Source organism: Hyperolius riggenbachi, chromosome 9 (assembly GCF_040937935.1).
Source record: "Hyperolius riggenbachi isolate aHypRig1 chromosome 9, aHypRig1.pri, whole genome shotgun sequence".
Lineage (NCBI taxonomy): Eukaryota > Metazoa > Chordata > Amphibia > Anura > Hyperoliidae > Hyperolius > Hyperolius riggenbachi.
Genome location: NC_090654.1, coordinates 115,847,476 through 115,862,654, shown reverse-complemented (window position 1 = coordinate 115,862,654; position 15,179 = coordinate 115,847,476). Strand labels below are relative to the sequence as shown.

At 41.6% G+C, this 15,179-nt stretch overlaps 1 protein-coding gene across 1 annotated transcript in view; it reads left to right on the top strand.

Annotated features, from left to right (window-relative positions):
* KNL1 (kinetochore scaffold 1) overlaps positions 1-13,920 on the top strand; it is a 116,758-nt gene extending 102,838 nt beyond the window's left edge. The window contains exons 20-26 of the mRNA XM_068253383.1: positions 3,045-3,146; positions 4,309-4,409; positions 5,910-5,978; positions 7,223-7,332; positions 8,276-8,394; positions 9,660-9,782; positions 11,329-13,920. Of these exons, the coding sequence (XP_068109484.1) occupies positions 3,045-3,146; positions 4,309-4,409; positions 5,910-5,978; positions 7,223-7,332; positions 8,276-8,394; positions 9,660-9,782; positions 11,329-11,425 (721 nt within the window). The 3' untranslated portion in view covers positions 11,426-13,920. The remainder of the gene's footprint in view (positions 1-3,044; positions 3,147-4,308; positions 4,410-5,909; positions 5,979-7,222; positions 7,333-8,275; positions 8,395-9,659; positions 9,783-11,328) is intronic.
* The last annotated feature ends 1,259 nt before the right edge of the window (positions 13,921-15,179 follow it).

Genomic DNA, 15,179 nt, shown 5'->3' with positions numbered 1-15,179 from the left:
TCAGATGCACTCTGTAGAATTTAAAGTGAACCTGAGGTGAGAGTTATATGGAGACTGCCATATTTATTTATTTTTAAACAAACCTAGTTGCCTGGCAGCCCTGTTGATCTGCTTGGCTGCAGTAGTGTCTGAATTCTCCAGAAACAAGCATGCATGGTGTTTCTGACAATGTCAGAAACACTTGATCTGCTGCATGCTTGTTCAGGGTCCATGGCTGAAAGTATGAGGCAAAGGATCAGCAGGACAGCCAGGCAACTGGTATTGCTTAACCATTTGAGGACCACAGGCTTACACCCCCCTAGTGACCAGGCTATTTTTTACAATTCAGCACACTGCAGCTTTAAAGTGGATCCGAGATGAAAAACTAACAAGTAACATATCTATTTAACAAGTATATATCTTGTATAAAGTTTAGCTGCAAACAGTATATGATTATTTTTTCCTGTGACACAATAAGAGCAGCCATGTTCTGTTTGTGATCATTACACACAGGCAAGCTGATCTGCATCTCCTCCCCTCAGCCTGTGAAAACTTTACTCCCCTCTCCTCTTCCTCTCCTCCCCTCTGCATTAAAACAATTAAAAAAAAGTATTGTAAGGAGAACAGAGGCGCCAACAGAATAAAATATATCTAAAAACTTTAAAATTCCTTGGGAGGCGGTGGTGGACTCCTCTCTTCGAAGCAAATATGACGATAAGCGCCTCTCGTGACCTTAAGACTGCACTGTGTGTACTCCTGTTAATTATTGCCTGAAGAAGCGGGAAAATATACCCGTGAAACGCTTTGCTTGAGTATATAAATAAATGTGTTTGTACTAAAACCGACAGTATCATGTCTGCTTCGGGGAGATGAGTCCTCCACCGCCTCCCGAGGAATTTTAAAGTTTTTAGATATATTTTATTCTGTTGGCGCCTCTGTTCTCCTTACAATATCAGCATCTACCCCTGGTGGAGGGGTTGAATTCCCTTTCTTCTCCTAATCTACAGAGAGCGACATCTTAATCCTGATTGAGGACAGGCCTAATCTCCTCACCTGCCTATACAGTGGTTGCCTAATTGCATAACTTGTGAGTATATCTATCATATACTTTTCCATTTACCCATCACCCAACTTACTACACTATATTGGGCTCTTGGGGTGTCTTCTTTTTCCAATTAAAAAAAAGTATTTGGCTTGAGGAATGCTCTATAAACTATATGTAAGGAACACAATTATGCAATGAGTAAAAGTTTATCCCGGATTCACTTTAACAGTGTGCTGCATGGTGATACAAATTAACAGCCAAATGAATCTTTCCCGCCTTCTTTTCTGCCCACCAACAGAGATTTCTGTTGGTGGGCTCTGATCGCTGCTGCAGGCTTTTTTTTTTTTTTTTTTTTTTTTTTTTTATTTCCTCCCTCCCCTGAGCTAGCTTTTTCTCCCCATTGAGTGAAGAAGGGTGGGCGCCAGCAAGTCAAAGCAAATGTGCTCATTTATTTATAATGATCAGGCATAGCAACGACGTTCCATGGCAATCAGCCCTATATCGAGTTGTGCAGATGCTCAGAAGACATATAACAACGTACTGGTACAGCCAAGTATTTATCAGGACAGCAGTGAAAAAACCAGCCAATCAAACAGCGCTGGTACCCAATTGGTCATTGCAGAGGGAGACCTAGTGGGTAACTAGGCATCTCAATATGCTATTAGGATGGCATACATTCTCCTCCACCCACCAACCCATACTCCCAATAGGAATGAAAGCGGCAAGTCAGGATGTGTGTATGACGGGTGACATGGCTTTGTAAAATGTATAAGTTATAGGCTTGCTATATACAGCAGCGGTTCAGGGTGCAAGCCCAGCTTCAGGGGCATAAAAAGAGGATTTGTAAAGCACAGAGGGAGATACTGCTTGCTTGGGAGTTGGCAACAGCTGTTCTCTCCCACAATGCATTGAATTTCACGGACAGGAGATTGTCATGGCTATAGCATGACATCAGTGTGTGTGTGTGTTTGTTGGGGGGGTGTTACTTCAATATGAGCAACACAGATGTTCCTGATCTATTAGAGAAAAGGTAAAGCTTTCTCCTAGGGAAAAGGGGGTCTTGGCTACTTATTGGGATGAAGTTCAATTTTGCATTAAAGTTCCTCTTTAAAGCGGAACTGTAGAGAGAAAATAAACACATTGTTTCACTTACCTGGGGCTTCCCCAAGCCCCCAGCAGCCGGCCTGTCCCGCGCCGCTTCTCAACGAGCCTCCGTTCTCCCGCCACCAGCTTCTTTCAGTTTTGCTGCCGGGCCACTGCGCCTGCGTGGCTCTGGCCATGCGTATCCTTATTTTGCGCGCTTGGCAGGGCTGCGCTGGAATCGACTTACAAGTCGAGGGACGGAGCGGCGGCGGGAGAACGAAGGCTCGGGCAGGACCGGCGCGGGACAGGACAGCTGCTGGGGGTTTGGAGAAGCCCCAGGTAAGTGAAACAATGTGTTTATTTTCTCTACAGTTCCGCTTTAAGCAGTCTAATATGACTGTCAACACCACCTATGAGGTTTAACATCATCTAATACTTGAAGCCTTATCTGGCTGACCAGATGATTTTCTGAACAGAAATAGGCACGGACAGCCTGATCTAGAAGTCCTTCTCTGATTGCATATTTGTGTCATTATACCTAAATCTAGTAGATCACCTGTGTAAGTAAGTGCATAGACTAAGTACTGGGAGTACCAAGTGTGACAATGGTACCACCCCTTGCCATTGTAATCAGCTAGTCAATGTTATTCACTTCAACAATAAGTGGTTTTAATGACATACCGCTTCTATATCACTGCTTCCAAAGCTACACAAGCTGTAGTGTCCTCAGAAGCCTCTGAATCTCACCCCTTGTAGTCTGATGCTGACTCAAGCAATGCGGCCTCACCTACAGAACCTTCCACTGTCATTTCAGGCCACATGACAAAATATTTACCAAGTCAGGAATTTAAGCTGCAGGCGCTCAGGTTATAAAGCAATCCCGTTAGGCTGAAAACTGTACCTGGAGCTTTTATTTAAAAGCTTTTCATATTTGCAGAGAAAAGTTGTGTTTGGAAGAACAGAAGGAGGAGCTCATTACTCGTCTTGGCTGCCTGCAGGAGGAAGCACGGGGTCATGAGAAAGATTTAGAGGAGCCCAGGTAAGGCCAACACTCTTCACCTACTTTATTTACTGTATTTTTCGCACCATAAGACGTACCTGATCATTTAAAGACATACTACGTTTTAGAGGTCAGAAACCAGGGTAAACAAATATACTAAACCTGCTGCATCCATGGTGCAGGGGCATCTTGTCAAGCTTCTAACACCCTTTCCTAAGTTACTGTTCCCTGTGGCCCAGAGTGCAAGCCGATGTAATAACACTGGCATCGGGAGTCCATCCCCCCGCCCCCCAATGCAGTCACTTCTCTTCATGTGATACATTACAGTGAATGTATTGTGTCAGGGCATCAGTTGCCAGCAAGACGTATTGCTGATACAGTGTAATGTCAATACAGTACATCTGTTGCAGCACACAACACACTGCTGTGTACTTTATTCTGCGTGCAGCACATCCATTGTCATTTCATTGAGCTTTTTCACGGGCAGATAAACTGATTTTAAGTAAAGAGTGCATATAAAATGTTTTGTTAAAATTGAAGGCAATGCTTTCAGATAATGCATGTGGAATGTCTCTTTAACATAGGATCGTGTGTGTGTGTGTGTGTGTGTGTGTGTGTGTGTGTGTGTGTGTGTGTGTGTGTGTGTGTGTGTGTGTGTTCAGTGTTGCTCTACTGCATATGTCCTGCAACAAATCTACTTGTTGGGGTTAATTTATTTCTTAGCAAAGGGTATGCTGGGTGCTTTCAATGAATTTGACAAATTGATTTTGTTTAAATTGATGCAGAACTGAACTCTTACAATGAAAATTCTTAATTTGTCATATCGTTGCTGAAGAAATCAGTTGCTCTGTTTATTTAGCTGGATCAGTGGCTTAGATTTTATCAGCAGCTGTGAATAGACTGCAGGAGCTTTGAGGCCACTCTCCCCATGTAGTGAACACTAATTTATCTGTGTTCCCTGCAAAGTGAAACCAAAATGCAAACTTCAAGTATTTAACTTGTAGTGATGTTGTTGTTTTTTTTTTTTGGGGGGGGGGGGGGGGCATAAAGGTAATCATGCTGTGGCTAATCTTTTAGATCAGAGAGGAAACTGAATTTAGTTCCTCTTTAAGAAGCCCTCTTCCAGAACATAAGTTAGGGGTCGCACATGTTCGAATTACACTTCAGCCTGTGTATTATGATGATGAGTTTTCCTTTTCAGCTTTACAGAATGGGATCTTGTTGAATGGACCGATACCCAAGCCACCTTTGACTTTCTGTATGAATCTGTAGAACTTGCCATCCAGTTTGGAGCTCAGACTGGTGAGTGCCTCATTCACAAGCACAATGAACCTTTCCCAGAATGAACTATACAATTTACTTGTAAAAGTTACCCCTTTATTATTTACATCAGGATTTTTTACTGCTGGCTGCTTTCCACTCTCAAAGATCATCTTTCTATATTTTGGGTCCACGCACTATTCATATTTGCCAAGGGAAATCAATGTACTGTATCAACATGATTAAAAAGCCCTATTGGTAAGGATAAATGTACCTTTTATTATATCACTAATGAAAAAGATAAGCAAGAGTAGATGTATTTGCACAATAATCCAGTTCCTGTGCAAACAAGCACTGCAAAATGGCCACACAAAGTAGCTTAATGCTGGCCATACATGTAACGATATTGCGGCCTGATTGATCCAGTTTAATCATTGCATAAAACAGAATAAAAATCTGTGCAGCAACTAGCATGCTCGATTGACATTTCGGGCTGGAATTGGTCAAATTTATCGATCATGCTAAAAATCTACTGTGCCCGCTGCCCCCCCTTCTTGCCTGCTACCCCTCCAGGCTACCTATACTGGGGGCAATTATACTATCGTTGGTAGGTAGGTGGCATCCTTACAAGTTTGCCTTAGGTGGCAAAAAGTCTAGAACCGGCCCTGCACAGAGGCTGTCCTGTCCTGGGGCTGCTGGGAACATAAGATTCGGGGTTATTTCACAGTTCAAATGCGAATTGCAATCACGATTTTGCCATGATTTGCATTGTGATTCCTGTTGAACAGAACGAGAATCCCTTCGCAATTACCCCCAAAGTGCTGCATGCAGCACCTTTTCCATTTATGCAAATCGCAAACCTGCAGTGCGAATGGTCCCATAGGGATATATTAGCAATAGCACTTTGCTGAGGCTGATAAGTGCCCAAGTGTGAACCAGCCCTCAAGGATCTAGCCCAGTGCTTTCCAACTATACGGACATGCTCACAGGAGTCTTGGTCTGGAGGGGGTGAAGCAGCAAAGTCCTGGCTTTGGGGGGGGGGGGGGGGGGGGGGCAGAGAGAAAGAGGTGGGTATGATATAAGCAGTGAGAGGAAGTGGAGAGAAAAAGCAAACAGCCTGGCCACAGCAAGAGCTTTCAAGGGCCACCATGTGGACAGCCCTAATCATCCTATTTCACCTGACCTGGATTATGTTTTGGAGGCAGTTCAATGCTGTGCTGATAGTATGAGAAGGGATCAACATCTGTGTACCTGAGCAAGACAATACATTTATAAATGGAAAATGTGTGGAACTATGAGCATAGTTGTATCCTAGATCATACTGAAAAATGCCTAGTTTTATGTGGAAAATCTTTAACAGTTCTTGAAAAGTTGGGCTCTGTCAAAATAAAGGCAAAAGTACATATTGTGAACTAAGGAGTAGCAAACTCAGAACAGATGTAATGAAGACTGCAATGATTTCCTATTGACCCAGTCAAAACATGTCGTATCAGCCCATTTATCACCTGTATTTTATCATCCCTTTATCATTTTTCTTTTAAGACTCTGGAAACTTCAATCGGCAACCATGTAGAAGAATGTCTAGCATAACCGTGACATCTCTGCTAGATGGTGAGCATAACCTTTTACTGCCCCTACAATCTGCTATGATTATTCTGACCAAACTATTTTACTGAACAGTGTCATAAAATGGAAAGCACCAGCACTTCATGTCACAGAAACCAGCTACCTGACATAAGCTCTGAACAACTTGACACTGCTTCAGCTCATTCTATTTAGATAAATCTGTGCCAGTGAAATAGAATCTCCTGCAAGCTATTTTTGTGTGTGTGTTTTGAAGTTGTCCATTCATTTGTTTCATTTTTTTTTTTATATTTAAATTAGAACAGTCTGCTGTATCAACCACTTTTTATTTTGTTTTATCGGGACATAAAAAAAATATGATACCTTTTTCCAAGTTCCTCTGCAACCAGTCAGATGTTTTTAGCGTTCCTGGTGGTATGGACAACCCTGACTCGTGTGCAAATTTCCGCATGCTTTGGAAACTTGCATGTGTACATTCGCACATGAACGTGAATTTTAATGTAAAAAAAATGCAGGTTTTTTTCCAAGCGTGGGGAAATTGGGACATGGCAGCAAGGGAAAATTACATTTAACTTTTTACATTATTTTGTTTAACACTTTTATTATACTCAATATATATATATTGGACCATTGCGTGACACATTTTGATAAGTCAGGGAGGGATCACAATTGGGGAAACCGTAGACTATTCCCTTGCAAGCGTTTTTACTTGCAGGTTTTTATTTATTTTTTTCCAATGGCCATTAATTGCAAAAAAAAACACATATGTTGTGCTTGAAAGTAGTGCAGGATATGTTTTGTTTTTGTTTTTTTATATTACTCTATGCACAATTGCATGAGCCTCCAGAAAACGCAACAGCACCAGAGACTATCATTCTATGCAATTTACAGACAAAAATGTCGTGAAGATTACTTGGCTCAGAAATTGACCGCCAGGGAGGTTAAACTCAGTTGCGTGAAACAATATTGCATTATTTCTACCCAATGTACAGGTTTTACCTCCCTTTATTTAAAAGATGCTGCCTTCAACAGAAGCTTACTATGCTCCTATACTGATAGTAAACTAGCTAGTGTTTGGCGATCTTTGTTTGTGAAGTTTGGCTTAATAATGTTCATACTACTTCTATAGTCTATTTGCCACACATTCCAGCCTTCTCCATGACTGTGGCTTGTGTAATGCAAACACAATGGCTGATCTAGTATATCATGTGACATGTAAATTATTTGTATCTTTTGACGCTTCTGAAAATGGTCTCCATTTGTCTTTACAGAAGAAGCTGCACCTCCATCAACTCTACTAGTCCACAGACTAATTTCACAGTTTATAGAAAAAAAGGGATGCCTTTCTGACATTTATAAAACACAGAAGGAATTACCTCAGGTGATATTCCTATTGTTGTAGTATTTTATATTGTTTTTATTATGACTGAAGAAAGTTTAGCGTAACAGATTTAATTTAAAATTTATTTTACTTACCCGGGGTTTCTTCCAGCCCCCGTAGGCTTGTATGTCCCTCGCTGCCCTTCATGCTCAGCCTGCTACTACAGCCGTGTCACCCAAGTTGCGCAGTACTGCGTATGCTCTGACCCAACAGCAATGCATCCTTTATCACGTTTCCATGGCCAGAAGCATTCCGTGCATGTGCGGCTACGAGGCTTAATATAGAGCACTAGGAGAACAGGATCAAAGATGTGTGGCGCCAGGCCAGCAACTCACTGCTGCAGTAGCGGGCTGAGCTAGGAGAAGGACCAGGAGGTCAGCGAGAGACATACAAGCCAACAGGGATTTGAAAAAGTCCCAGGTAAGTAAAATAACAATTTATAAATTCACTTCCGATATCCTTTTTAATCCAGCAGATTTATGTTGGACAGGTGTTGCATGCACTAGTCTCATGCAATGAGATGCTGATAATCCAGTCTGCTTGGAACTGGGCCTCTCACAATTGGCAGACAGTGCATTTAATTGCCCAGTTCCCAGCTGTTTACAATCTCCAATGAATCTATACACATTTCTGCATTTCTCAACATCTGACCATGTCTTATTGATTGCAGCCATGTAGTAAGTGCCATCCGTTGTAAGTTTGTGCACACTAAAGGCATAGATATGCTCACATAGCAGATATAAGGCATAAGATTAACTCTTAATCTGGTTATGTTGCACAATATTTTTGTATATCAATAGACTAAATGTGGAATGCAGGATGAACAGACTCTATGGTAATTTTTCTGATCGTCGTAACCTTACTTTCATTTAAATTCTATTGATAAAGAAATTAATTGGTCTGTTCCCCCCCCCCCCCCCCCCTTTTTTTTTTTTTTTTGCAGCTTCTTTTCGATCTGTCACTTGTCGTAAGCAGATGTAAACTGCTCGGGGAAGAGGTCGAGTACTTAATGAAATGGGGAGCAAAGTACAACATTCTGCAGACACAGATAGAGAAGAATGAGTAAGTTTTAAAGAAAAACCTTTTTATTGCAGCCCACAGAACCTCTACTGAGATTCTGCAGAGGGGTTACTTCCTGGTTCCATGGGAGCACAGAAACTGTTAACACCCAGTGTTTACATATAGCCTGTCTGACCGGTACAGATCGGACAGAGATGACAGCTCAAATGACAGTGGCTGACTACTTCCTTGCATGAAAACGCCTATGAAAGAGTACAATTACATTTTTATAAATGTTTTAAAACCACAATGTGATAATGAACACGTAACCGCTGCTTTCTGATGGAATCGAGAGCCTTTAAATGACTAAATTAACTATTTACTGTATATAGCGCCAATGATGTTCTGTGGCGCTGTACGATGGAAAAAAAAACAAACTGCAGTACATAATGTACACACCTTGGTAAATAATATAGAATTGGTAGACAATCTATTAAGTTAAAGTAACAATTGTATGGTGATAAAACATACAGCAATTTACAAGAAAGGGATAGTGTCCTGCCCTTGTGAGCTTACAATGTAAGGCCCCGTTCACACTGCAAGCGTTCCCATCCGTGTTTCGGGAACGCGTGCAGGAGGCCGACATGCACGGCATCAGACAGTGCATAGACTGCACTGTCTGATGTTCACACTGCATGCGGTCCGGACCAGTGTGGTCCGGGAACGCATGCCGCTCACATTTTTTCCAGAAACGCGCGGCTGAGCCATTCACTTCAGTGAATGGGATCAGCCACACAACACTTACAAACGCGGATGGCATGCGTTCGTATGCGTTGTGTTCCGAACGCACGGCCTTCCGCGTTTGCTAATGTAAACAGTGGGGCTGTGCCACACTGCAGAGCACTTTTAGATCCGTTAGGGCTGCATTTGCGGCCTCAAAAAATGCTCTTATTAACACGAGGTAAAATTGCAGCGATCTCAAATTTTCGGAAAAATTTGCAATTTTGCCTTGATTTGACCACATATTGCTAGTCACTTGGAGAATTTTTTTTTAAAACCGCAGTTGCAACTCTGACTATTCTAAAAGTGCTCTGTAGTGTGGTTTAGCCCTTAAACCTAGTCTCCTGCTATGTCCAGTGAGCTACATAATTAACATAAGGATCTGTTTTTGAGGAATACTGCTGTAGAAAAAATGCTAGTAAAAGCAAGAGTTTTTCTGTTTTGTTGTGTTCTATTTAGTCATTTTTTTCCGGTGCAGGGGTAATATTAGGCATGCACATATTTCACAAATAAATACTTCATATATTTTTGTTTTCTTTCCTTTTTAGATTGAAGCTGCTGTTTTCAAGCTCAGCTGCATCAGCAAAATTTCAGCTGGCTCTGCAGATTTCAGAAATGTACCCAACACTCCCTTTGTCCTTTACAGTGCTGACTCGCATTGGAACTATTGAGTAAGTACAGTGTGAACCTGTGGATGGTAAAAACACAGAACTACTACAGGCTAATGGTGTGTATGCTGAAAACAATCGCATGCCCAGGATTGCAGTGGTTTTGTACAACAGTACAAATGATTCACCTGCTTTGCATTATGGCTTTTGTTTTCATTTGAATCTTTAATAGACTGGGCAAAGGTTAGACCTTCCATCATGTTCTTATTTGTTATTGACCATGTTTAGGTAGATATCTCTGGGCAGCACGGTGGCGTAGTGGTTAGCTCTCTCGCCTTGCAGCGCTGGTCCCTGGTTCGAATCCCAGCCAGGGCACTATCTGCAAAAGAGTTTGTATGTTCTCTCCGTGTCTGCGTGGGTTTACTCTGGGCACTCCGGTTTCCTCCCACATTCCAAAAACATACAGATAAGTTAATTGGCTCCCCCTAAAATTGGCCCTAGACTACAGTACTTACACTACATAATATAGACATATGGCAATGGTAGGGATTAGATTGTGAGCTCCTTTGAGGGACAGTTAGTGACAAGATATATATATACATTGTACAGCGCTGCGTAATATGTCGGCGCTATATAAATACTAAATAATAATAATATCTCCTCATTACCTGTTTTTGATGATCTTGTAGCAGAATGTGAGGAGATTCTTCTCAGTGAATCTTCTTTATATGCACATGTCCTCAATGAAGAAATGACACCTAATTTTCTGTTCTTGTTGACCCTGGTTTAGGACCATTTTCCTCCCTTTCCGTTACACTAATAGAATCCATTTTTTTTTTTCACCGTCTGAACTCCAGCCAAATTTTCTCTTCAGCTTTGAATAGAAGTGCTGGAGTTATAACAGGACCCCTGATTTAATGCATAATATCTGCACTCCTCACTAGAGATGCGAATGGATTCATTTGCATGGATTATTTGCATTTCATTGCTCATTTCTGCTTTCCCCGGGATCTCCTTTCAAGCAAACTGAGTTGCTTCTTCCTGCACTCTTGATATCATGCCTTTCCTCATAGGTTTAAACTGGAGGGAAGCATAGTGGCTGAATGGCCACACATTTTGAATGATCTGTCCACAGTGAACCGCACTATATCTATGCGTTTACCATAATAAACAGAAAAGAGAAAGAGACACCTGCCGATGAGTAATTTGCCTGCAATTGATCAGATTCCTCATTGCCTATGTTGGGGGGGGGGGGGGGGGGGATGTAACATATTTTTAGTAGATTTGATTAGTTATAAAATCTGCTGGACAAAAATTCCATAACTGTATGGTTGTTTAGTGGGATGGGAGTGTCTAGGAAGGTGGGGAAGTCCTGAGCAAAAGCCCAGGAAAACACATTCATGGCCATCAGCTGTGTAAATACAGATTTTGCCATAAGAAAAATTAATAGCTTACTGTTTTTTTTTTATTATTAATCTACACATATGGAGTTTAGCTTTTTGGGTGTTGAAGCAAAAGGATAAGAGGAGCGGTTTTGTAAGTACTAGACTGGTTAGGTCTGCCTGGCATGTCTAGTTTTGTTACTAAAATAACGGCCTTCTATTTTCAGCCACAGTGCAGTATCTGCCGTCATGTCCAAGGTTCCTGTGGGTCTCTGGCTTCTGAAGAGAACAGTGAGGAGCATTCATGAAACTCTACTTACTTGAGAAAATTGTTCTGTAAAATAACTTACTCAATGAAAAATACCAGAAGGTTACTACACGCTGTGCTAATACAAAACTGGTCTGCACAACAACTGATGAAATTGGATTCATGTTGTCTAAATGGCTACTTGTGTCAAGCCCTTCATGTTGGTCTGACCTGCTCCCTTTATATTGAAGTGTGGTTTAAATGTTTTAAACTATGGCTTAAAAGTCTATCTATTTGTTATGCTGAAAGAACCGCAGCGCATGTAATTGTATGGGATTACTCACACTGCGGTGATTGGGATTTCTGACAATCAAACACGATGCATGCAGCATTTTCCAGGCAATTACATTGCGCTTCTCATTCACCGGAATGAGTCACAAAATATCTCAATTCACAATTGCAGTTACAAGTGTGAATGGGGTCTTAAGGTTTATACAGTACATACCGTATTTTTGGACCATAAGACGCGCCTGACCATAAGATGCACCTGACCATAAGACGCACCTAGGTTTAGAGGACAAAAACTAGGGGGAAAAAAAATATATACTAAACCAGGTGCATCCATGGTGAAGGGGCATCTTGTGGATTATGCCCCCTTGCACCTCTTGTGTCTCCCTGTGTCCCCCTTGTGTCCGCCTCTATCCTCCTTGTGTTTCCTCTATGCCCCTTTGTGTCTCCAATGTGTCCTCCTCCATGCACCTTTGTGTCCCCGTGTTCCCCTCTGCATGGGCACAGTACAGGGAGTCCCCGACATTCTGGCAGGTTGGTTTGTATTGGCAGGCGTTCACAAGTCAGGAACTCCCTGCATTTGGACTATAAGACGCAGTGACTTTTTTTTCCCCCACTTTTGGGGGAGAAAAATTTAGTCTTATAGTCCAAAAAATACAGTACTTAGAATAACTTGCCATTGTTAAATGGAGCTAAAATCCAGTAATGGAAGTAAATTACATAATTGATCTGGCCCCATTTTAAGAAAATCTGAGCAGACTTAAGTACATGGAACAGTTTTTAAAATGTCTGCAACTGGTTTTTTTATTTTAGAACAGGTAGATTCTAGGTAATAAAATTCTTGTCAGAAATGCTAGATGCAATTTATTCCTAAAGTGGATATAGATGAAAAAGTGCCATTGACCGTCATTCTTCACTTCTGAAAGTGTACAGTTTTGTTTTAATTTCCAACAAAATTATCAGAATGTTAGTTGGGGACAATGTGGACATGTTGGCTTTTACATGGACATTTTTATATAAGATCAGTCTTTCAAACAGGAATGTAAAACTATTCACTTGAAGCCCATTTCCATGCAAAAACAAAAACCTGTAGTAGAGAAAAAAAGCTAATGGTTCCTTTGGTCTAACTGGTCTTAGTTTCCAGGTAACCTTCCACCCAACACAGCAATGAATTGCTTTAACAAGTGTCTCCATTCTCCGATATTCATTTACCCTGCATGCTCCAGTGATAGTGAGAAGCAGGGACTTTCGAGTATTGAACTACTTGAATTTGAAATTAAAATGAGGCTTAACTGCCTCAGGTGTGACCACAGGAGACGGGGGTTACTTACCCAGAAGTCTGTTGGCTTCTATGCCTCTCACTCCACTCGCATGCAACCTATGGGACACGTTTCAGGACTTACTATCACACACCCTCCTTCCGGCTTGGAGGAAGTGTGGTAGTGAGTCATGGAACGTGCCCCATAGGTCGTGTGTGAATGGTGAGACGCACAGGGGGTTACTTACCCAGAAGTACGTCAGCTTCTGTCTCCCGTGGTCACACCTGAGGTAATCAAGCCTCATTTTAATTTTGAATTAGAGTAGTTCAGTTCTTGAAAGCCCATCCCTGGTGACAAGTGGGTTGTGGACCGGTCAATCAAATCCACCATTCACACTTACATAAGAGCCTAGTACCAAATGGGATGGGACTACTGGCAGTCTTGGAATACACGATCTTCAATGCCTTTCCAGCAGAACAGAAGGGACAAGCTAAAGCAAGAACTGCAGAATCACAGGGTGCTTTCATAGGGAGGTGAACCCTACAGGTTGCTTTTATGCCTGGAGTGCTTTCAGGGAGTTTTTCACTCAACCTTGCTTCATACTTCATCCACCCAACCAGGCATGTGAGCACTTCTGTTTGTTAAATTCCCCTCAGTCTGACTGGGTATTTGAAGTTGTGTTTGGAGGATCAGCCATTCTAGGATTGTTCACCTGGATTCGTGCAGCTTCAGTGAAGCAAAATGGAGTCATATTAGGGTTATAGAGGCAGATATTCAATAACTTCCTTTTACCTCTTTATCTTTTACAAAAGGTGGTCTAGATTGTTGTCTCAAAATCCCTTGCTGGTACTTGTGAACAAATGTGATGTAAATATATGAATGTTGGCAAATATCAATGTCTTTAAATCTTTATCTCATTACTGCTTTTGTCAAATATATTTATGTACTTGTCTTTTTTTGGTAAATGTCGTCTTATTTAACTTTTACAGGAGTACGCTCCATAATAAAACTATTTTTGGTGAAAAGTTTTTTTTGTTCTTTTATTCATTTGTTCAGTTTTTGTACATCAATCTGATTCAAAGAAGGAATGGGAGGTTACGTTCTCTAGTTTAATGGTTGGTTATAGGCTGTGTGCAGAGACGGATTTCTGGAAGGGCCACAAAGGTCCGGGCCTTGGGCGGCTACAGCCCAAGGGGACACCTGAACATGAAATGGGGGCTGCTACATATGAAAGAGAAACCAGGTGGCATAGCTCAAGATCCTAAAGCTGAGCCTTTTTCTACTTCAGGATTTCCTGTAATTGGGAACTCCATTTTCCCATTCAAGAAAGACAAAAAACCATTTTGTAAAGTGATTTTCTCCTGTAGGACCCAAAGCACATACACATACATTCCTTTGTTCAGTGTGAAAATGTATACTTACATAAGCAAAATAGAAGACAAAAAAAATAGGGATACCCAGTGGAAGCCACACCAGGAGTATAGTCAGAGAGTGTGTTCAGCAATGTAATAATTATTCAGTACTCCTACATTTCAAGCCTGGGATGGGCAATTGCTAATATGTCCTCGGGGTTTAATCTGCTTCTAGAAGTCGTCTTGATATACAGGTCCTTCTTAAAAAATTAGCATATTGTGATAAAGTTCATTATTTTCCGTAATGTACTGATAAACATTAGACTTTGATATATTTTAGATTTATTAGGGCACGTTCAGATCACAAATGCGGATGGCCATGCGTGCGGACCGCAACGTGTACGAACGCATGGCCATCCGCGTTTGTGTGCGTTGCGTGGCTGATCCCATCACTGAAAAATGAATGGGACAGCCACGCGTTTTAGCAAAATCTGCGTGCAGCATGCGTTCCCGGACCGCACAGGTCCGGAACGCATGCAGTGTGAACATCAGACATTGCACTCTATGCAATGTCTGATGTCGTGCGTGTCGGCCACCTGCACGCGTTTCCAAAACGCGGCTGGAAACGCGTGCAGTGTGAACGGACCACACACAACTGAAGTAGTTCGAGTCTATTTTAATATTGATGATTTTGGCATACAGCTTATGAAAACCCAAAATTCCTATCAAAAAAATTAGCATATTTCATCCGACCAATAAAAGGAAAGTGTTTTTAAAACAAAAAAAAGTCAACCTTTAAATAATGTTCAGTTATGCACTCAATACTTGGTCTGGAATCCTTTTGCAGAAATGACTGCTTCAATGCGGCGTGGCATGGAGGCAATCAGCCTGTGGCACTGCTCAGGTGTTATGGAGGCCCAGGATGCTTCGAC